Consider the following 24484-nt stretch of genomic DNA (forward strand, 5'->3'; position numbering starts at 1 on the left):
GCAACTGGAAATGCATTTGAAATCATTTAAAATCACCTGTGAAGTATGATCATGCATCTTCTAAATAAACTTTTCACCCACAGTCCCACAACACTAGGATTCTTTCAAAAAGAAATATTTCTGTTAAGAATAAGTAAATATGACTTATGGCTAATGAAGAATAATAACTTTCATTTCATTCTTTTTATCCTGTAGCACCATATATACAAACAAGATTTTGTTGTTTTCATAGGTTAAAATCAAGTATTGAGATGAAAATATAAATATTATATAAATATAATTAAAACACAACTTGCACACAAAATAAGTATCCAATATTTTCCATTATGACCATGTTGTTGCCAATCTGAACTCATTTAGTAAAATTAATACCAACATATCACATATTAGTAAGCTAGCACACGATCCATTAGTAATCAAGTTAAACTTTCGTCATAGTACTGACTTTGCCCTCATAAAAGTATCTGTTGACCAGGTATGGTATTTTTTTAAAACCATTAAATTAAAAAAAAAAAGTAATCTTGTAATAATAAAAAGCCCCACACATTTTTATACAACAGATCAAAAAAGGGAAGTCGTGCAGGGAAATTGAGTGAAGTATTCCATAAAGGGGGAACACACGGAAATAAAAGAGAATAGCAGTTATAAAATGATCCCCCCAACTCAAGTGTGAAAATAGGACTATAAAATTAAACCAATCAGCATTAACAATAGATTTTAAGTAATTCACACTCCCACTATCTTAGTATGGAATCTCATTTGGAAAAATAATTCCAAAGCAGAAAGAATATTAACAATATTAGTACTAGACTAAAATATTATAATATATGGAACTATTAATATGTACAACTATTTTTAATCCAAATTTCCTTCTTCCATGATCCTGTATCAACACTAAAAATACTACCTTCTTTTACAGACAATGGTAACAAAAAAACCTTTCATGGTTTTTTTTTTTTAACACCAAATCTCTCCAAAGGACAAACAAAGCTCTCTTTATGATGTGCAAAAAGCTACCCTTTCCACATGAGCTCAATGAAATGATTCAACTATAAAATTCATGTTAAATTAAAATAGTGCATGGGTAGTGAGAGGAGTAGGCGGGTAGCTGGTGGTCAAAACTGCTTAAAAATCCACACACAAAGAGCTCTCAGAAATAAAACATATGAAGTGCAGGTATAAAGTATATCCTATCACTAAAAGTTACTAAAAATTAAGTATATAATTTTAAGTCTATATTTATTTTCCCATGTATTTTGTACTTATACTTATTTGCAAAAAGAAAAAAAGTGCAAGTAAACAAAACAAATGAGAAATGCAAAACAGTTGTCAATTATCTATTTTTATGTTACATTTTTATTTTAAAATTTCACATATAATGACTACCATGTAATGTTATTATATCTACAGACAAACCATTTTTGACTTTATTATGACATATGTAAGAACTCATGTTACTTTCTTTTTGAAAATAGAAATCCTAAAATATCTTCTCAACTATTTTGGATTGGCCATCAGGGAAAAGAAGCATAGAGTAGTTAAGCAGAAAGAAAGGAATAAGAAACATAAAGTTTTAAAACTGAATATACTGGGGTCTTACACAATCACTCATTATCTGTGCCTTGGTTTCCTCAAACATATAAACAGCTTCTCAAATAATTATGAAATAAATGAAGATCGAGTGGGCTGCAGCATTTAAAATGATCTTTGAAACTATCAGAAGTACTTGAGACCATCTTTACATTGGGATTTTTAAAAGCATCTCTTCAAATTATGCTTTCACTTCATCATATTAAAAACAAAAAAATCTCAGGGAATATTCTCACAGTGGTATGCAAAGCTATGAAAATAACATTTAATTTTTATATATCTACCTTTAAAAAAAAATAAGTCTGATACCAGTTATTGGGGCTGGGAGCGGGGGTAAAATTTTAGATGAAGGTAAGAGCTTAAAATATTCCTGTTACAACTGTATAGCTGATCACAAAGCTAACCTCAGAGGACATTTTAATAAGTAAAAAGGCTAACTAGCCAATATCTTTTGATATCTTATTTCAATGCTCTTTAAAATTCTTCATACTCTATGTGTTCCTAGCAAAACCTACACTTTGGATAGGTATATCACAGAAAGGAATTATTCCTCTAAAGTAGAAAATGCAAATGTCTTTTCACAAAATTCCAAACAAAAAAACTAAAGATAAATAAAAATATTATACTTTAATAACTTACCGTATGATAGCCTCGAGGCAAAGGTGGTTTGCCCACAGGATAAGGATCCACAGTGTCAATAATTGTTTGTCTTTCACCCTTCTGGTTGATTTTTCTAAATCTCCTTCGAGATTGTCGATGAGAAGCTTGACGCTGAAAATACTCTTCATTTTCATCCATATAGTCCACCTGAAAAAAAAACAAAACAAAAATTTATTTCCTCAAATAAAACATTCCATATTAAGATTAGGCACAGAATAAAACTTACAGATAAGTCCATATTCATTCATTTTGCAAAGACATTTGTAGACAAACTATCTTTACAGACTAAGCGTTTTTGAACTTCTCTGGAACTAATTGGTTTTGAGTAACTTTTCTTTTATGAAGAAGCATTTTCAGTTCCACTTAGGGCAATATGAGTAACTCTTGAATTTCCTGCAGTTTAAAGGGAAGGATATTTTCAGTAATCTTTGTAGTGATTTATTAGTGAAAGAACTCACAGGATACATTACCTCGCATTATGAAAGCAACGGCCCCATTGTCTTAACTCTGGTGTATATGAGTAAATCTGTAAAAACCCCCAAATCCCAAATGACTAAAGCTGGACTGCTGGCAGAACGGCTTTGGTAGGTTACTAGGGTTTCTCTTCCTACTTTCAATCTGTGAATTCAGTTTCTTTTTTTTATAAATAGTGTTATTTAAAAAAAAAATTTCCTCATTTTCAACATTTTAGAAACTGATGAATGGACCAACTGGAATAAAAGTTACTTTAGGTCAATCCTCCTCATACTTATATAATGAAAATGTGATTGCTCACAATCAAGGCATAGTAAGATTCTAAGACTATTCTCCCACTAGCAAACCCAGTAGTTTGTATAATATCAGCAAGTATAGGATTTTAAATATCAAAAGTCCCACAGAGAAACACAAAATAGCACTTACAGAGGCCAAAATCTCTAGGAAATACCTAAAATGCTTTTCAAGACCTGTTGCTGGAAAGTCCTGTGTAACTACCCACATTTTCTAATCCTAAATCTTTACTTACCACCATGTTACTTTCTTACTTAAGAGTGAATTTTGTGAAATTTTACCAAAGATTTTCACTCCCTTGGACAAGGAAGTTTTCATTCTGATCAATTCCTCTCCTACATCATAGGGGAAAATCCCAAATCTTCTCTGAAAATAGACTTACGGCCTTCTACCAAATACTTTATTAAATGTGAATAAAAAGCTTCCATCATCTTCTATATTAGGCCAGAAAACTGGGGGACTAGTACGCTGGTTAAACACTCTGTTGAGGTCTTTATTTCTCTTTTTAACTGAATTGCAGGATTTAAAAAATATATTGACCAGGATACCTGGATGGCTCAGTTGGTTAAGTGTCTGACTCTTGATTTTGGCTCAGGTCATGATCGCACCATCGTGAGATCAAGCCCCACATCAGACTCCACACCGGGGTGGAGCCTCCTTAAGATTCTTTCTCACTCTCTCTCTCTCTCCACCCCTCTCTTCTGCTCATGCACTCTCTCTCAAAAAATAAAGTTTAAAATATATACATATAGACTGCAAGACACGTATAAAAAACAGGAATTGGTTTCCTTATCCTAACTGTTGCCTGAATACATATTACTATGATTCATTTGAAGTATCTTACTCATTCCAATTAATATTTAGAGAGCTAAAATCCTGCAATTCAAAGATCACTCCCAAATTTAAGTAAAATGGCATTATCACAGATTGATTTAACAAAAGTTCAAGCACAAAACATTTAGGTACTTGCCCCTTTTGAGTCTTCTATCTTTTTCATTTCATTGAATCTTATAAATAATTACAATATTATGACTATGAACTCAGATTCATAATAAAAATTATGGAATAAATATATCTAAAGTTATAAAATCTATAATACATGATTATAAGTACTGTGCAAAAGTGTTTTTATTTTTATAATTTTTTTTAGGGGAAAAAAGTCTTCACAGAAGTATTCTTACCACAATCATTTCAGAAGGCTCTAAAACAATGCATTCACAGCCACGCCTAAAGCTTCCTGCAGAACGCTTGCCAAAACTAGGAAGAAAAAAAAAAAAGATTTATGAAATATAAATTGAAAATTTAGGCCAACTCTCCAAATAAATAAAAATAAAATAAAATAATAAAAACAAAAACAACCACTGGAGAAAGGGAAACTCTTTCACCATTATTTATACGGAATAACAGGAACCATTCAAATTCTTAAATTTCAGACATATATTTTTCTGAAAAATTCCAATATCATGTTTCCAGATTAATAATGTAAGTAACAGAAAACCAGTATGAATGTGTTTTATATTAGCTTGTTTTACTTTTTTTTTTTTAAAGTTTATTTATTTATTTTGAGAGAGAGAGAGAGAGAGAGAGAGAGAGAGGGAGAGAGATCGTGTGTACGTGAGCCAGGAAGGGGCAGGGAGAGGAGACAGAGAATCCCAAGTAGGCTCCCCACCAACAGCGGCAGTGCAGAGCCCAACATGGGGCTTGAACACACGAACTGTCGGATCCTGACCTGAGCTGAAACCAAGAGTCAGACAATTAACCAACTGAGCCACCCAGATGTCTGTATGTTAGGCTGTTTCAAGTTATTCCCAGCTAGGTGAAAATTTAGAATATTCTAACATTCTAATGAGAACTGAATCAATGGCAAACTATAAAAATATACAAAGTATAAAATGCATATAAATTTTCTTCTGTCATTTAATTGACTTAGTTAAGCATTTCTTTTACCTAAAAACTATATTAAATTTTTCTACATTTTCAAATCAACTTATTCGAAATAAGTGTAAGGACAAGGTATTCAACTTAAGATTTTTTCCTTAATTCAAGTGGATGTGCATATTACAAGCCCATTTCTCCTGAAAACTTTTCACTAGCGAACTCAGATATAGCACCTTTGCCTTATCTGTGACAACTCCCACCTTAACATTGCAGCAGGTGATTCTGCCATAGCTATATTCACACTAGAACCATGAGGAGAAAATCCTGGTGAAGCTAGGTAGTCCTGACTTGTTCTAATATACCATCTACTCCTGCCTATTTACTACTACAAAATTCTCCCCTCCCTCCAATCGACATTTTTAATAAACACTTTTAATAGCTTATCTTTGAGAAAAAAAAAATTCTTCCAAAGAACTTTTTTATCAAGCAACTAATCCTGTTTCTTAAAAAATCAAAAACAGAACTATATGTGGCATATATATGAAAAAATTATTTAAATATTCATATGTACATTCATGCACACATACACAAACATTCATATTAGAGTGCTTTTTTTTAAGTGGAAAAACTAGCAAGAAAATATAATAAACCCATCTAGAATATTACTTCTTGTGCAGTTAAAATGACCTAAATCTTTAAATATTTTTACCTTAGTTTATAATTAAATACCACTAAAATGACATAAAATCTTCAGTACACACAAAAATTTCTTTCTGGTTTCTGAACTACCTGATTGTAGTTTATTTTTTTTTACAATGAACTTTATAATTTAATGATACACTACAAATGAAAAAATAATCTTAACATGTTAGTAAAATATGTAGCAGGTTTTATGCCATCTTCACCCATTTAATCCTGTTACATGACTAGGTAAAAATATATATTATATGTTTAAGGTGTATTTCTAAATAAAATAACATTAAAATCTAAAGAAACTCACAACTACGTAACTCTTTTTTTTAGGTTTTTATTTAAATTCCAGCTAGTTAACATACAGTGTCATATTAGTTTCAGATGAACAATATAGTGATTCACTGCTTCCATATATCACCCAGCACTCATCACAAGTGCCCCCCTTGGTCCCTATCATCCATTTCCTCCATCCCCCAACCCACCCCCCCGGTAACTGTCAGTTTGTTCTCTATTGTAACTCTAATTTTTATTCTATTTTATTAAATTACAGCACTGGACAACACAATAATAATGTTTTAGAAACATAATGATTGAATGATTTTCCTGTTTTAAAATTTCAAATAGTAAAAAAAAAAAAGTTTAGAATGCATGCAATGTGTATATAATACTCAATAAAAATAAAAACCTGTTAGAATTGCTTACAAATTTCAGCAACAAAAGGGGTAATGTCTACACAAACAATATGGTAGTCACTATTTTATGCCTAATTCTGTACAAACAACTCTCCCTACTTCAGAATTAAAGGTGTAAATCCTTGTACGAAGTAGTCATTAGCTCAATAGAATTTTATGGTAGGGCAACAATCACATATTCATTTGCACAAACACTATTACTTTGGAGATGAAAAGTTTGCATCCCCTAAAATGTGCTATTCAAAAATATCTCCTTAAGAGTCTTTTGGGAAAAGAGATACACCAGAATCTGATGAAACTCCCTTTGCAGCCACAGAAGACTCAAGTTCTACTGACCATCACAAATACGTGAACTGCAGGAAAAATAACACTCGCCCTCAGGTAATTCTTTGAATACACTCAGCAGAAAAGGCAAATGCACACAGAACACATTCTAGCAAAGGAGAATATATTATTTCATTTATCCAACAATCTATGATTTCAAACCCGGCCAACAACCTAGAAGTACAATAGCCTCAAAAGAGCCAAATAGTAGGTCATGAATGCACATACTAGGCCTAATGACTAGACCTCTTGTCTCTAATGCAAAGATGACTTACTCTTTGCTTACAGACCAGAAGCTATAAGTTAGGATGAACAAAGTACTGAAAAATGCTAGCTAGAAATTAAGTCCACAAAATACATTCGCTTTTCCTCTGTGATACTTTGAAACAATAGATATGTAAACAAAAGTAAATAAATATCATTATTTACTAAGTTTTTAAAAAATCTTAGACCATGTTCTACATACTGTTTTAAAAACCCAGTTCTGGGGGTGCCTGGGTGGCTCAGTCAGTTGAACGGCTGACTTCGGCTCAGGTCATGATCTCGTGGTTTGTGGGATAGAGCCCCACATTGGGCTCTGTGCTGACAGCTCAGAGCCTAGACCCTGCTTCAGATTCTGTGTCTCTATTTCTCTCTCTACCCTTCCTCTATTCACACACTCTTTCACTCACTCTCTCTCTCAAAAATAAATAAACATTAAAAAAATAAAAATAGAGGCGCTGGGTGGCTCAGTCGGTTAAGCGTACGACTTCAGCTCAGGTCATGATCTCGCGGTCTTGTGGTGCGTGGGTTCAGGCCCCGCAACAGGCTCTGTGTTGACAGCTCAGAGCCTGGAACCTGCTTCGGATTCTGTGTCTCCCTCTCTCTCTCTGCCCCTCCCCCACTCATGCTTATCTCTGTCTCTCAGAAATAAATGTATGTATAAATAAATTAAATAAATAAATAAATAAATAAATACTCAGTTCTGAGACATAAGTATAGAGCTAAAAAAGGACACCAGATAGCAACATATAAGCTCCACCCTAGATGATATTGAGATCAGTTCTTTAAAATATTTTAGATGATTTAGTGGAAAGAAATGGAAAGAAATCTGCAGGCAGCAAATGACATAGATGTTTAGACAGTAAAACACAAAACAAAGTCAGTAAGAATAAAGTACAAGACATTTCATTTTTTAGTTTTATGTGAGTGCAAGAAAGCAGTAATCAGAGGACCCACTCTATACAATGAAATATCCTTTGTGAAAACAGATCAAATACATACACCATTTAATATGACATTAAACAATAAGGGGTTCTCATGTTTTAGTTAAAAGACATACATGAAATCTAGACATCTTTAAAGCATTAGCACAGTAAGTGCTAACATAATAAATAAATAGTACACAAAAACCTCAAAATGATGAATACACTAGGAAGCAATTTTTAAAAATGGAAATTACTATACCTACTCTTATAGCAAACCATGTAAAACCTATGATATAGCATTCTCCTAGCAAAGTTTCTAAGGGGAAAAACACAGAACTGAAAAGTTTCCAACAAAAAAATTAAGGAATTCCAAAGGACTTTTTGTAAGATCAGAGGCACAAATTTAAACACTTCTTCAGTCTTACTAATAGCAGCTGAAAGTTGGAAAGTTAAATGTTTCTAAAATTATGATTTAAGAAAATTTATAAATGATACAAATTAAATAAGAACATGGGCAACTACCTATAATCCTTAAGGGTTTCAAGAAAAGTAAGAAATTTAAAAGAAAGAGTGAAGGGGAGGGGAAGGGAAGGGAGGGAAGAAAGAAAGAAAGAAAAGTCATAAATCGGTAAGGATTATTTCAAAGCTATGTGACTGTATTCTGTTCCAAATGCTTCTTGGTACCACTGCAGAAATGGACAATTAGTCCTATCAAATGCATTCTTTTTTTATTATTAATTAAGTCTTATAAGAGACTACACAAAGCGATCTATAGATTCAACGCAATCCCTATCAAAATCCCAAAAAGCCAATCTTCAAATTCTTGCAAATAAAATTGCAACGGGCCTACTTAGCCAAAACAGACTTGAAAAAGAACAAAGTTGGAGGACTCACACTTTTGATTTGAAAACTTACACCAAAGCTATAGTTATCAAAATAGTGTGGTACTGGCTGAAGTGCAGACGAATAAACCAATGAAACAAAATTGAGAGTCCAGAAATAAACCCATGTATCTATAGCTAAGTGATACTGACAAGGGTGCCAAGCTCAGTCAATGAGGGAAGAACAGTCCCTTCAACAAATGTGCTGGGACAACTGTATTTCCACGTAGAAAAAAAGAAGTTGAACCCATACCTCTCACCACATATAAAAATTAACTGAAAATGGATCACTGACCTAAATTTAAAAAGCCCACACCACAAAACTCTTAGGAAAAAAAAAACAAAAAAACAAAACAAAAAAAAAAACTGGGATAAATCTTTATGACATTGGATCTGGCAATGGATTTTTTTTTTTTTTTACTTCCAAGTTTTTATTTAAATTCCAGTCAGTTAACATACAGTGTAGTAGTAATTTCAGGTGTAGGATTTAGTGATTCATCACTTATACATACAGTGCTCATCACAACCCTCCTAAATACCCATCACCTATTTAACACATCCCCCTGCCCACCTCTCCTCTAGCAACCGGGAGTTTGTTCTTTATAGTTTAGAGTCTGTTTTATGGTTTGGCAATGGATTCTTAAATATGACACTAAAAGCACAAGAAGCAAAAGGAAAATTAAAAACTTGTGTGCATCAAAGGACATTATCAAGAAGCTGAAAAGACAATCTACAGAATGGGAGGAAGTATTTGCGACAATACATTTGAGAAGTGTTTAATATACAGAATATATAAAGAACCTCTACAACTCAACAACAAAGACTAATTAAAAAATTAGATTTGCCTAATTAAAAAATGAGCAAAGTACCTGACTAGACATTTTTCCAAGAAGGTATACACATGGCCAATAAACACATGAAAAGCTGATCAACATTCTGAATCATTAAAGAAAAGCAAATCAAAACCACAATGAGATACCAATTCACACCTGATGATAGATGTGAATGAGATACTAATATGGTTATAATTAAAAAAAAAAAAATAGCAAGTTTTAAAGAGGATTCAGAGAACTTGGAACTCTTATATTTTTCTGGTAGGAGTATAAAGTAGTACAGCCCTTGTGGAACAGTTTGGTGCTTCCTCAAAAAGCTAAACAGAGAATTACCATATGACACAGCAATTCCACTCCTAGATAAACACTCAAAAGTACTGAAAACAAGGACTCAAACAGATATGTGTACATTCAAGTTCACTAAAGCATTATTCACAATAGCCAAAAGGTATAAACAACACAAATGTTCATCAACATATTAAACATATGTAAACAAAACGTGATAAACACATGTGATGAAATATTATTCAGCCATTAAAAGGACTGAAGTTGTGATACATGCTGCAGCCTGCATAAGCCTTGAAAGTATCGTGCTAAGTGCAACAAACCAGTCACAAAATGACATATACTGTAAGATTCTACTTATATGAAATATATAAAACAGGAAAATTCATAAGGACAGAAAGTGCACTATAGATTATTGGGGGTTGTAGGAATGCTTAATGGTTACAGAGGTTCTGTTCAGAGCTGTGGAACATAAATTTTGGAAACAGGTAGTGGTGACAGTTGCACAAGTATGATTGTAATTAATGCCATTGAGTCATACACCTTAAATAGTTAAAATAGCTGGGGTGCCTCGCTGGCTCAGAGGAGCATCTAACTCTTGATCTTGGGGTTGTGAGTTCAAGCCCCATGTTGGATGTAGAGATTATAAATAAATAAATAAACAAACAAACAAACAAATGGCATATTTTATGTAAGGATAAAAAGGTTGGGTTTCTTGGCAAAAATTTGGGACTTGAATAAGAAAATGTAGAGATACCACTTTGATCACATAATAGCAAATCTTAGAGACAAAGAAAGAGTTAACCTTGATGACCGAATTATACCAATGACAGGCCTGGGACTGACCTCTTTTCTACATTAATTAGCAATGAAGTGAGAGAAGTTGTGAGTGAAAGTGGAACTAGGAAGAAATGGGGAGAAGGCAAATAAGTGTCACTGAAATATTTCTGAAGAGTCAGTTGTACTACCTACATTCTTCTTTCATCCAGCATTAACCCTATTTTTATTTTACTGCTAGCCATAAATTTGAGGGTACTGCCACCCCAGCCCCATCTCCACAATTCGGCTTCCTATTCCTCTTCCAAATACTCACTGGACCCATATAGCAGAATCAAAATAAACTTTGTGATCAATACAGAGCTTATAAAACACTCACTAAATATAAGCCCCTGTTCTTATATAGTTTGCATGTAAGAATTTATGTATCTTCTGCAAAAGATGAGTCACAGGGAAGTTGTGAATACAGACAGAAGAGTGAGTACCATGAGTTTAATAAAAAGACTGTCATATTTGCTTCCTACAATGGTACATCAAAACCAAAATAGATTTGTAGAATTTCAGAGACTAAAAAAACAAAAACAAAAAAACAAAACTTAGAAAATCCTATAGCACAGGGTTTCTTGGCATTTTTTTCTTCAGCCATAATCCAAGGTACTATTTTCAAAGGTCCTCAAACATTTGTATTTTATATAGAGCCCTCAGGTGATAATACATGTGACCAATGCATTCCTACTCACCCCGTAAGAACTGCCTCTCTAGTTCCATTTTTATTTCACAATTGAAGAAACTAAGCCAACCTATCTAAGGGAAGGTTAAATGAGATGCCTGAAATCACAATCAGATTCCATAATACAGGATTCTGTCATACTTCACTGACCTTGCCCTTTCTCTTGCTTTCTGCTATAGCCCTCTTCCACATTCAATAACATAAACTCTAGTCTTTGGTAAGCTTGCCATTTATGAGGAATAACTCCCAGACCTCCTAAGGAATATTGCCATACTGTATCATATTTACCCATAAAGCATAAACCCAATGACAAGTGGAGAGCAGAAGTTGATTACAAGATAGATTCTCAGAGATTGGCTAGGCTCACTCACTGCCTAGTTGAGTGAAAAAGACAAATCAGCTTTTGTAATTCAGAAGGCAATTCAAATTCAGCAAAATTACAAATGACCATCAAGAGCTTGAGGGTTACCCTGGAATAGGCCAAGATCTGAATGTCAAATCTATAAAAACCAAGCTTCTCCAGGCAGTTGCTGCCAGAACTTCAACTAGTAGAACATCTGCTTCTTTGAAACGGCACTCATAATACCACATGCCATGATAAACAATGATATTTTTGAAGTTTAGACTTCTTAATTTTTAAAGTGACATTGCTTATTTTTAAACCTTGAATTAAAATTATTTAAAAAAAATAATTCCTCTCTTTTAATAATTTCAGTCTTTCTATATAAACACATAAATACATGGGGCGCCTGGGTGGCGCAGTCGGTTAAGCGTCCGACTTCAACCAGGTCACGATCTCGCGGTCCGTGAGTTCGAGCCCCGCGTCGGGCTCTGGGCTGATGGCTCAGAGCCTGGAGCCTGTTTCCGATTCTGTGTCTCCCTCTCTCTCTGCCCCTCCCCCGTTCATGCTCTGTCTCTCTCTGTCCCAAAAATAAATAAACGTTGAAAAAAAAAAAATAAACACATAAATACAAATACATATGTATAATAATTTTCAAAAGCAAGAAAGATGTAGGTAACAGTTATCAATGAGACTGGGCCTGAATATTTAAAAACTTGTTCGCCCTTTCTATACTAGATACCAACCAGCCTTTCACAAGAGGCTATAAAGTCAGAAAGAAAGAGATAGGGAGATATGAAGAAGTATGCTGTATGTGGTTTAAGAATGCTGACAGTTTTCTCGTTCTACATCGTAAGAAAAGTTAATTACTAGAGCCTATTTTAAATCCTTCTAAAACTGTTCTGTATAAATACACTGTACAGTTTGGCTTTCAACTATTAACCTCAATGTAATTTCAGAATGTCCTTATAATCTTACATTAAACAACTATAAAAGACAACTAAAAGGAACGCAGGTTTACTTTTGGTCGATATATTGGTTCTCTGAGCTATAAAAAAAAAAAAAATGTTAAATTCACACAAATGATTGCTATAAAGACCACTTACAGCATAACAAGGTTATTCCTAAATGCTCATATTCCCTAAGTACAACTAATTTAGGAATGGTTGTTCCAAAAACCATTTAACAATCCAGATTTTCATCCTCATTAAGTTTTTGTACAGAAAAAATTTTAAATGAAGAATTACAAATTGTTGTAAAATTGAAGTAAGCTAACTTCAATATTTCTTACAGGTGCAAAATGCAATGACTTTACAGGACTAAAAATATTCAGACAAAAATTACTAAAATCAATTAGTCTTCTACATAACGTAAAATAGACACAATTTTAATAGCTTGATAAACTGTCTTTCAAGTTCAAGACCCACAATAAGAAAGCACAAATGTTTGAAAATACAAAGTCTTACCTAGTTTTCATAAATACCTTTGGTAATGATACCCCAGGCAGGGTACTGCAGGATCTTTCTCTGGTTCGGCTGTCCTGTCCTAACTTTCTGTGACCACATTTTCCCCACCCAAGTGGAGTCAAGAGTACTTTACACCAGTGTAAGTTTCCACGAAAGGCAGTTGCTGAACACAGAAGCTTCTTCTATCAGTGTCCCCAAACTTGCCCTTTGTATGGGCCTCCACATTCTTGTTGTACGTCAGAACTGCCCAGTGGAATGCAATTCCTCAGTATTGGAATGTAAACTTGTTCATGTCAGGCTATACCCAGTGAGGGAATACACAGCAATCAAACTGAGATTATGCTGGTGGGCATTCCCAATTTATAAAATGATTTAAAATGTAATACTTTAAAAACACCAATTTTTCATACCTTATTTCTGGACAATGATAAGTAGTTACTAAATGTCACTTTTCTCCTTAAGAATCTAAATAAAATGACTGAACTGATGCTCCTAAATCAAAATCAATCTACTTATTTAGGGCTCACCAAATATACACACACACACACACACACACACACACACACACACACACATATGTGTGTGTTATATATATGTGTTATATATATATGTGTGTGTGTGTATTCATATGACACTGCCTTTAAATAGAAGGATAGCAATTAACTTTAGAGGGGAAAAAAAATCTAACAAGTAACTGCTGATGTCGTCTATCCCATTCTCATTCAGTAGAATAACAAGAGTAAATTTTGATATAAGTATAAAAGGAACATGATCTGAAAAATTACCATAAAAATGCATTTCAGCTTTTAAAATATTGTCCTCGCTCATTAGTTTAACCAAAAGGGAAAAAAAAAGGTTACAAGTATTTAAAACAAAAGCATACACACACCAAGTATACTACATATAAGTTACATGTGTGTGTAAATTACCAACTGTTTCTAAAGCATGGCCTTTAACAAGATCCTATTTCAGAAATAACTATTTGAGAAAACTAAATACACACTTACAAGTCTCTCAATTTCTTTCAAGGCTCATTTAGAAATAAATTTTCTAACAATCATCACCCTGCACAAATTAACAGAGGTGGGTTGCTCCACCACGAATCTCAACATTTAACCTTTGCTTAAAAGAGAGCACAAGAAAAAAATTACAAGCGAAGGCCTCATAAGCTGTGTTTTCTCCTCTCTGTTCATTCCTCAGTAGCCTGTTGTCTATTTAACTATGGGAGAAGTACTAAACATTTGGTATTTACACTATTAACATTTTAATTCCTTTAAGAACAAAAAATCTAACCTGCACTGTCTTCAAAATCTTTGAAGCACCAATAACAGCAATAGCACTGCCACCTTCTATCTGAGCTCTTTTCTCTGCGGCAATGAGCACTCCCCATTTCCCTGTGTGTTTTCTCTCAGTGAGTCCATGCGGCTGTAGCTCGTGCAGAAAGCCAACATTCCTTCTGAAGGCTAATTTCCTGCTTCAATGACCCACCCACCCCTCCTGGCTGCAGTTATGTGTTACGCATGTTGTATGGGCACTGTTTCCGCATACCAGCCTCATGACCTCAGCGGCTGCCTGACAGATGCTCTTTTATCAATTTCTATTAATTCATTATCTACCCTCTTGTAAGTCAAGGGCAAGTAGGGAAATCTGCAATGTCTGCTCTCCTATGAGTCTCCAAGGTCAAATGTTTAGATGTGCTCAGCAATGCAATTTTGTTATTAGAATTTATCTAAGCTGTACTATACACATTGCTCTCCACCAAAGGGATGCTGAATTGTATACCTGGCTTGAGGGATTATCATGGGAAAAAACTAGCATACTTTTAAACCAAAACAACGTGGGAAAAGTTGAAAGAGGCTGCTTTTGGTCTTGCTTATCCCTTCAAGAGAAAAAAGGTGGATCTTACCTCAGCTGTACTGGGGTGAAGAGAGCAAGCAGTTTTTCTCTCTTGCCACAATCTAAACCAGCAAAGGACAGTGCTGTGATGATGACTACACTTTGGTAGTGTCTATGTCCTCGTGACCCAACTGCTACAGAACAGCTCAGCTAAATTGATCTGCTGCTATCAGTCTACACAGAGGCACAAACAGGTCTCTGCTGATCACAGTGCTTTGTACACAGATGGCAGCTGATCAGTTTGTATAAAAGTTATGGTCCATAACAGCTTTCCCCTTCAGCATGTAGACATGCCTTATCCAAAAGGCCTTTGTGAAATGTTCACCATTTCACTGTGCAAAGCTCATCATGTATGAGTTGAAGAGACAAGGAAGCTTAGCCCTAACATCTTATCTAAAAATGACCTAATTTTCATAAAATTCGTTAAAGAGGTAAAATGAACAATTACATTAAGAAATCACCAAACAGATCTATGTAACTTGTTAATGAGAAAAATGGTAGATGAATTCAAATGAATGATTCAAACTGGCCCCTCACCAGCAAGAAACTGAAATGATCTCAAAAATCAAGTAAGATCTCAAATATTGGCAACCAGGCATCTGATATTCTTTAAAGGCTACATAAATGGCACCAAAACCTAGCCACTAACCTCCCCCAAATCTGCCATATACCAGAAATGAAGTTGAAATAGGAGGCATGTCCTTGAAAGACAGGACCTAAAAATGAATAGTTCAGGGGTCACTCAAATAATACCGCATTCATAAAATTCTTAGAAGTTAAAAAAAAAAAAACACATTTACAAGAAAGGAAAAGCATAAGCCCATAAATATATGTAACTTCTTAGAAAGACATCAAGTAATAAAATGTCAAATAATCTAATTCATCTGAATAAAATGTGGACATTTCTCAAAAGCCATATTTAGTTTGTTTTATAACTAATTATTCTAATTCTACCAATAAGTAGACAACTCTGAAAATATTGTTTAACCTGTTTCAGATCCTCCCTTATAGACTGAACTAGTAAAAACCTACTACTTATCATCAAAAATAAAATACTTAGGGGCGCCTGAGTGGCTCAGTTGGTTAAGCGGCTGACTTTGGCTCAGGACATGATCTCCCAGTTCATGAGTTCAAGCCCCACGTCCGGCTCTGTGCTGACAGCTCAGAGCCTGAAGCCTGCTTCGGAATTTGTGTCTCCCTCTCTGCCCCTCCCCTGCTCGTGCACTCTCTCTCGCTCTTTCTCAAAATTAAATAAACATTAAAAAATTTTTTTAAATTAGTAAAATACTTAGGAATAAATTTAATGAAGACATATATGACCTATACACAAACAATTACAAAAAGAGTTATTTAACCATGCAAAGGGAAATAATAGAAGATTTAAATTATGACATATACCAGGTTGGATGGCTCAATCTTACTGAGAGTAAATCTTCCCAAATTGATCTTTAGATTCAGTGCAAATCCAATCAAATCCTAACAAACTTTGGACATGGACAAGCTGATTTTAAAAAGACTGACAATACCAAGAGTTGGGGAAGAGGTAAAGCAACCAGAATTCTCATAAGCTGTTGGGAATGCAAAATGTTACAGCTATTATACATAACAGCATGGCACTTGTTTATACAATTAAACATACATGTACCATATAACCCAGCAATTTCACCCCTAGGTATTCAAAAAGTAATAAAAACATACGTCCATACAAAAGATGTTCATGAATGTTGACAGAACATCCAGAAAACTGGAAGGAACCTAAACCATCATTTTCAAATTATGTTTTGCAAAAGACTAAAACTACCTCATTTACAAAGTTCAATAGAATTTATGAAATCCGACAACCATTTAATGAGAATTGGCAATATGTTGCATAGCTTGCTTAAAACAAGACATGAGATAATTCTGCATGAAAATGGGCAGCAAAGCAGTATCTTAGTTGTCAAATTCTGTCCCTGTAGCCTTCTGACCTTATAAGAATCTCATTTTTGTTTCTGTATTCTCCCTATTTACCTACCTTTACACCTACACTACCCCATCTCCAAAGCGTTTCAGGTGACTCAATGCCCAGGTTCTCCTCACACCTCCTGTGGCTCCCCCTGTCTGTCAAAGCATGTACCACAACAGGCCTAATACCAAATATATTTAACTCTGATCTCCACCAGCTTCATTCCCTCCAGATTTGGTTATAGCTGGCAAAGGCATCACACTACCAGACATGCAAGTTCCAAGCATTGGAATCATCTTTTACTCCAACTTGTCCCTTGTCTGTAATTTCAGTCCCTAAATTTCGTCAATTAGTCCTTCTAAATTACACTGACATGTGACCCATCATCTTCTATTTCCCTGAAAATACTAGTCAGGCCCTTAGCTTTGACACACCAAGGCTACTGAGATAGGATTCCTGTCTTGGTTCCAACTTTGCCAATCTTCCACTATCTTCCCATTCTACTGATCTTAAAACTTCAGTGGCTACACATCGGGATGCCTGGGTGGCTCAGTCGGTTGAACGTCCAACTTCGGCTCAGGTCATGATTCGTGGTCTGTGAGTTCGAGCCCCACCATCAGGCTCTGCGCTGACAGCTCAGAGCCTGGAGCCTGCTTCAGATTCTGTGTCTCCCTCTCTCTGCCCCTCCCCCACTCATGCTCTGTCTCTCTCTGTCTAAATAAACTTAAAAAAAAAAAAAAAAACTTCAGTGGCTACACATCAGTCTCATAGTCATTAGCTCAGCCTCTCAGTTCACATCTGACTGACCACTTGCTTGTAAACTTTGAAAATGAGAGTGGCATGGTCCAATACAGATTGTAGTGGAAAATCTCTAGGCCTGGGTCTCAGTATTGGTCCAATACAGATTGTAGTGGAAAATCTCTAGGCCTGGGTCTCAGTATTTTACCCATTTTACCCATTCAGCCAGGTGAATCTACTAACTAGCCCACTTCAGAAACCTCTGTCTTGGTCAGTTACATTTCATAATCTTGTATTTTATCTTCTCACCATCTTTATTGCCAAACATGAGGACTCTAATCCAGTGTCTTATTGTCCCACAAGCACATTCTTAGAAAAATTAAAATTCATACTTCTCAGGCTGTAGTAGGTATCAGACAGTTCTTCTCTACTGTTTTTGAAGAACTATAATTACTTTATACTCTGACATAGATAATCAATGAAAAATACCTCTGCTTTAGCCAGAGGGATGTTTCCATACACAAATTTATATATAACAGTTTTTTAAGGTTCACTTAATAGATGTCAGTCATACTTCCAAAAAAAAAAAATTCACTTAAATGGGATAATGATTATAAAACCTAGAAAACCCTATTCACAATTAACTCTTCATTCTGTATTTCCAAAATTATGTCAGTTAAAAATCAAGATCAGATGACAAAGGGGTAAACTGAAGTGGTCTCAAGATTCTGAATAACAAGGAATTATTCCTTTAGACTATATAACCTATCATGGCAGCAGACCTCTGCAATATATACATATAGATATATAAATAAAGAACATATATAGGTATAGACATAGGTATATCATGTATTATATATGATTAAGAATGATGAAAATGAAATACTCGTAGTTTTTCTATTTGTAAAACTAAAGTATAAATACTTTAAGATGGTTTTCTAAATTCATCTTAATAAAGCAAAAAATAACAAAAATAAACCAGAGGAAAATGTTTGACAGAATTTGACCACTGCCTCAATATTTTAAATTATCTGAAGATGTTTATATTAAGAAATAAACATTATCTTAATAAAGCTGATAAACTAAGCAGTTTATAGCTATAAAACATAAAGACATCAATAAAAGACAAAGTAAAAATAATCCTTTAAATATAACTCAAAAAAAATCCATATAACCAAACAACTAAGAAAATACACTTACTTAATGTTTATATAGATCTATAACATATGAACATGAAATACTAGAAATTATCTTATATTTCATTGCAAAAAACACATAACCTCTATAAAGCCACAGATATGTGACAAGATAAGAAACACAAAAGGAAATAAAATTTTTTTTAATATTTTGAACTTACAGCTCAATATTCTTATCAGTAATAAATATGGAAGGTAGTTTTTAAGCACACATTACATTCATTTAAATTCTAATATAAAGATAATACATGAAATAAAATGAAATAATAGCTGAGAGTATATTTCTTAATTCTTGAAGTACTTTTAAACAATTTTCAGTACGTTAAAAAATCAACTAGGATAATAGAATAAATAAATAATAGAATCAAGTCATTTTCTTTAATATATGATTTTGTAGTCTTTTATGCATATATATATATATATATAATTTAACTTATAACTAAATAAAATAAAGGGACCCTGAACTATGATTAACTGGAAGTTTTTATTTTAATATTCCAATTTCACCATGTATGATTTGCTTCATATCACAATCTTTCTCTTACTAATAACACTCTTATTTTCTGCTGGTCTTCCCAATAGCGAAAGTATGCTTCTTATTAAAAAAAAAATAGGCCGGGGTGGGGGGGCGCCTGGGTGGCTCAGTAGGTTGAGGGTCTTACTTCAGCTCAGATCATGATCTTGAGGTTTGTGAGTTCAAGCCCTGAGTTGGGCTCTGTGCTGACAGCTTGGAACCTGGAGCCTACTTCAGATTCTGTGTCTCCCCCTGTCTCTACCCCTCCCCTGCTCACGCTCTCACTCTCTCTCTCTCTCTCTGTCAAAAATAAACATTTAAAAAAAATTTTTTTAGGGGTGCCTGGGTGCCTCAGTTGGTTAAGCAGTCAACTCTTGATTTGGGCTCAGGTCATAATCTCACAGTTCATGATTCGAGCCCCATGTCAAAGCCTGCTTGGGATTCTCTGTCTCCCTCTCTCTCTCTCTGCCCCCTTCTCGCTCCCATGCACATCCATGATCTCTCTCTCAAAAATAAATAAATAAGCATTTTATAAAAATAAATATAGTTGATAGATATTTAAAGGCAATTTGAATTCAAACAGGTGAAATGGTAGTTCACACATCCCTCCACACCAAGCCTCCCCCAAAATGACCATGGCACAAACATGGGTTGCGGGTTCCATTCCACTTAGCATCAGATAAGTAAATCCAGTTTTTTACAGAGAAAAATACAGTATTTTATTGACACACACATCAGACTTTAAAACCTTTATGAAATACTGTATTTGCTTTTGCAAGAGAAATCCAAACATCACTAAAAAGAAACTCTAGAGTGAACTCACAGTCATTTACACCAAGGATCACAAATGACAAATTCCCTGACTGAAGATTTCAAGCATCAGATGACCTGGATAACCTATCAATTGTACTACTACAGCCAAAAACATCAGAGTCCTTCTCTTTAAGGTGACTTACTTTGTTAAGACACTACCAATGCCAGTTTCCCAAGGACTGTGAAAGCCTGCACTTACACGTGCAGCGTATCTGTGAAGCTGTCGTTATGGCAACCAAATTCCCAACTTGATCCAGCAATTGAACTCCCTCTCTAGAGATCTGTTTTGCTCTGTGCATCAGGTATCCCATCAGAATATGATTTAAACAGGGTAAGGCTGCTCTAAAAGATGCTCAAAGTCATGTTAGCTTTCCAGGATGAAGACATTTCATGCTGAAGCAGAAAATACAACTAGTACCTGAAGGGGGAACATTTTAATATATCCCACTGGATCTTTAACACATCTCAATCTATTCCATCAATTTACACCTCCACCTTATTTCAAATTTAACGCAGGATATGTTTAGATAAACTGCAACTAAACTCTCCCTTCAATATTATCAACTGTAGTCAAACCAAGCTCACATTTGTTTCATAATTTTATTTGCCTTATTTGGAACTCCTTCCCAACATTGTCTTAAAATCTTTAATATATATTTTTTACCTTATCTGTGTGTGTCATGGGAATACCTGGACTCAAGTCAACTTTAGATATGACAAGTAGAAATTATAGGTGATGTAAGACCCGAAGCAGTGTGGGTAAGCTGATGAAGAGTATGATCCTAGGGCTGAGGGGTTAGAATGATGTAGAAAAGAAAGATAATGAACAAACTAAGAAGGGAAACTGGAAAGCAAGTGTAATAGAAAGTATTGATTATCCACTCCAACATCCATTCTCCTCCTTCTTCTTAGAAGGATATTTTTAGGAGTGCCTGGGTGGCTTAGTCTTGATTTCAGCTCAGGTCATGGTCTCACAGTTCGTGAGTTTGAGCCCCATATCAGGTTCTGTGCTTATTTATTTTTAAATAAAGACATATTATTATTTTTAGTGGGCGCATTACATCACAGAATAAAAGACTACTTGTCTTAGGCTCCTGGGCAACCTGAAGTGATCATGTTAAGTACCTCTGGACAATGTAACATAAAAAGAAACATTGTTTCAAGAAATCCAATTCGGATAGAAGTTAACCTTTTTTTGTTCTCCTGCCTTCCCTCCCCTCTTCTAGCTCCTGCTGCAGACATGACAGGTGTGATTTAGCAGCCACCTTGTGGTCTGACCTGATGCTGAAAGTGGAAGCTAGGTGCACACACAGGTTTTGGAAAGAAGGATGAAAGCCTGTAACCTTTTCACACTGAGGAGCCACCAGACCATCAGGGACCATCTACCTTTAGGGTTCTTTTAGGTGACAAAAAAAGTAGGTCCTGCTGTGTTTATGCAATTGTTTTATACAACCAAAACTAATTGTACCTAATGCAGTAAGCAAAATGATGTCCTACAAGATACCATTTTTGCCCCTTCTGCACTCCTGCACAAACTGGCCAGTACCAAGTTCTCATGAGCGTCCCCCCAGACTCCTTACTTCCATTATGGTACAGCCTCATTCTTTTCCTAACCAAAATTTCAATAAATCGGAGGTTATTGAAAAGTTATTTCTAAAAGGGAATATGTTGGGGCACCTGGGTGGCTTGGTCGGTTAAGCATCTGACTTCAGCTCAGGTCATGACCTCACTGCTTGAGCCCCATGTCGGGCTCTGGGCTGACAGTGCAGAGCCTGGAGCTGCTTTGGATTCTGTGTCTCCCTCTCTCTCTGCCCCTCCCCCATTCACACTCATCTCTCTCCCTCTCAAAAATAAACGCTAAAATAAGTTTTTTAAGGTAATATGTTAGTGAAATATCATTAAACTTTTTAAAAGTGATTTTTAAGGGCAAGTTAAAAATATAATTCTGGGGGCACCTGGGTGGCTCAGTTTAGTTGAGCATCGGACTTCGGCTCAGGTCATGATCTTGTAGTTCAGGAGTTCAAGCCCTGCATCAGGTTCACTGCTGTCAGCCTGTCAGCCCAAAGCCTGCTTTGGATCCTCTATCCCCCTCTCTCTGCCCCTCCCCTACTTGCACTCTCCCCCAAAAATAAATTTAAACATATATATGTATACATACATATATATACACACACACACACACACACACACACACACACAAAATCCTAAACCAATATGATTCAACAAGTATTTATGAAATGGCTGATAAGTGTTAGATGTGCTAGGGGAAGCAAAGATGAAAAATACAGCCACACCCTTCAAAAATCTTAGTTTAGTATGGATAGGGAACAATTAATCCTGACAGGAAAACAAGGGTAGGATTCCCAGAGAATTAAACATGTTGTTTTCACTGGCAGATGAGGAACAATGGGAGTGAAGGTAGCAACAGCAAGGTGGATATCCCAGACAGCAAGAACAACCTGACAAAGATATGCTTGGACCACAACAATCAGCTTGGGTGTCTGGAGAGGGTATACAGGGAATAATTTAGGTTGGAGACATTTTGAGCTGCCCTGTACGTATCACTAAAAAGTCTGGATTTTATCTGTTTGGCAGCTGCCAGTCATTTAAGCTAATTATTCAAAAGATCAAGAAGAAAAGTCCTATGCTTCAAACAATGATTTGGGGACACTGTGGAAGAAGTATTGATGGCCTTCAGGGAGCTACTTTAATGGAGCAGGTGACATCTGAACACAGGCACTGGAAGCAGTGATAGAGGCAGTTGATTTGGTGGATACTGCCATTTCTAACTCTGAAGAGTTTCCTAAAAAGAAAAACCCACAATTGTCAGAGGGAGAAAAGAGAGATCAAAACTGAGACTCACAGAAATTTCTAGAGCAGGTGACAAGCTGTTTATTAAAGCCATTAGAGACAGAAAAAGCAGGAAGTCAAGTAGACTTGTAGGTGTTTGTTGCTTTACATATATGGTTTCTAGAGCTCAAGGGACCTGGAACAAACCCACATAAGGTATGGCTATTCCAGATCCACCCTTAATTCCTGCTCCTATCTCTCCCTTTACCGTATGCACTGGTAAAGCACAAACTCCAGCAACACCTTCTCCATGCCTGCCCCTAAACAGCCAAAAGTTGCTCAGAAACACACACACACACACACACTTACCATCTATGTCCACGAATATCAAATGGGCACTCAACACTCCCTTTGTGTACAACTTCTTTCTCTCTTTTGTCAAAACTCCTCAATACCTACCATTGAACTCCCAAATCTACCCAGTGACCTATGCAGCTTTTGTCATAAGCCTGCAAAGAAGGTGAAGCTCTTTCACTCGTTCCAAAGCTAACACCTCCCCACCTTGTGGGTCTCACCCATTTCTGCAATTACCTCTCTCTTTCCAGTACCATCCATTTACCCCTCTCTGCTGGATCATCTGTAGTAACGTACAAACACACACTAGCATCTTCTCAATTTTACAGAAACAAACAGCTCTTTAGTTCACAAACGACTCCCAGCCACTGGCCCATTTCCCTGCTCCTCTTCACAATGAAAATTCCCCTTCACCAGTTCTTACCTTCCCAGTTTCCCCCAATCAGCTCCACGACTTCACTGCGAATGGTTCGCTCAGGTCACCTACGACCCCCTAGCTGCCAAATCCCAAGGTCATGTCTCTGGTCTCACCTTACTGAATCTCCTTGCAGCACTGGACAAACGGACCCCACACTTCCTTCTCAAAACACTTTTTACCACTTGGCTTTGGGGACACACAGGTAGGATCTCTGCGTTTCCACACCATATTCTAGGCAGGCACACAGAAGCAACTCAATGATATCGGCAGAATGAATAAGATAGGAAAATACGCACATATAACTGCAGGTGAGCAATTTAGGACAGGGGTCGATCGACTCATTAATACTGATTAAGCATCAAGTGGAGGACTCCCTTAAAGGGGTGTAACTAATAGCCCAGGGTACTATTTGGTGCTGGAAATCAGTTCTAGTCACTACGCTCATCACTTTTGGTAAGTAATTCTTCTCAGATATGAAGTTGCTAAGACACCATCTCTTGTAGTGATTAATTTTAACAGACGAGCATTTTTTTTTTAATTTTTTTTTTCAACGTTTATTTATTTTTGGGACAGAGAGAGACAGAGCATGAACAGGGGAGGGGCAGAGAGAGAGGGAGACACAGAATCGGAAACAGGCTCCAGGCTCTGAGCCATCAGCCCAGAGCCCGACGCGGGGCTCGAACTCACAGACCGCGAGATCGTGACCTGGCTGAAGT

The 24484-nt window shown here is 35.7% G+C and overlaps 1 protein-coding gene across 16 annotated transcripts in view; it reads right to left on the reverse strand.

Annotated features, from left to right (window-relative positions):
• The window catches only part of RAPGEF2 (Rap guanine nucleotide exchange factor 2), a 249298-nt gene that overhangs the window by 115823 nt on the left and 108991 nt on the right, over nt 1-24484 (reverse strand). For 12 of the 16 annotated variants that reach the window (XM_045464234.1, XM_045464217.1, XM_045464265.1 and 9 more), the window contains exons 5-6: nt 4200-4275; nt 2230-2397 (exon numbers count right to left, since the gene is read on the reverse strand). In XM_045464234.1, the coding sequence (XP_045320190.1) occupies nt 2230-2397; nt 4200-4275 (244 nt within the window). Of the gene's footprint in view, nt 1-2229; nt 2398-2476; nt 2504-4199; nt 4276-13104; nt 14596-24484 lie in introns of those variants that run through there. The other 4 variants (XM_045464287.1, XM_045464302.1, XM_045464276.1 and 1 more) reach the window with 4 other exon arrangements.

The sequence above is a fragment of the Leopardus geoffroyi genome, chromosome B1 (genome assembly GCF_018350155.1).
Source record: "Leopardus geoffroyi isolate Oge1 chromosome B1, O.geoffroyi_Oge1_pat1.0, whole genome shotgun sequence".
Taxonomy (NCBI): Eukaryota; Metazoa; Chordata; class Mammalia; order Carnivora; family Felidae; genus Leopardus; species Leopardus geoffroyi.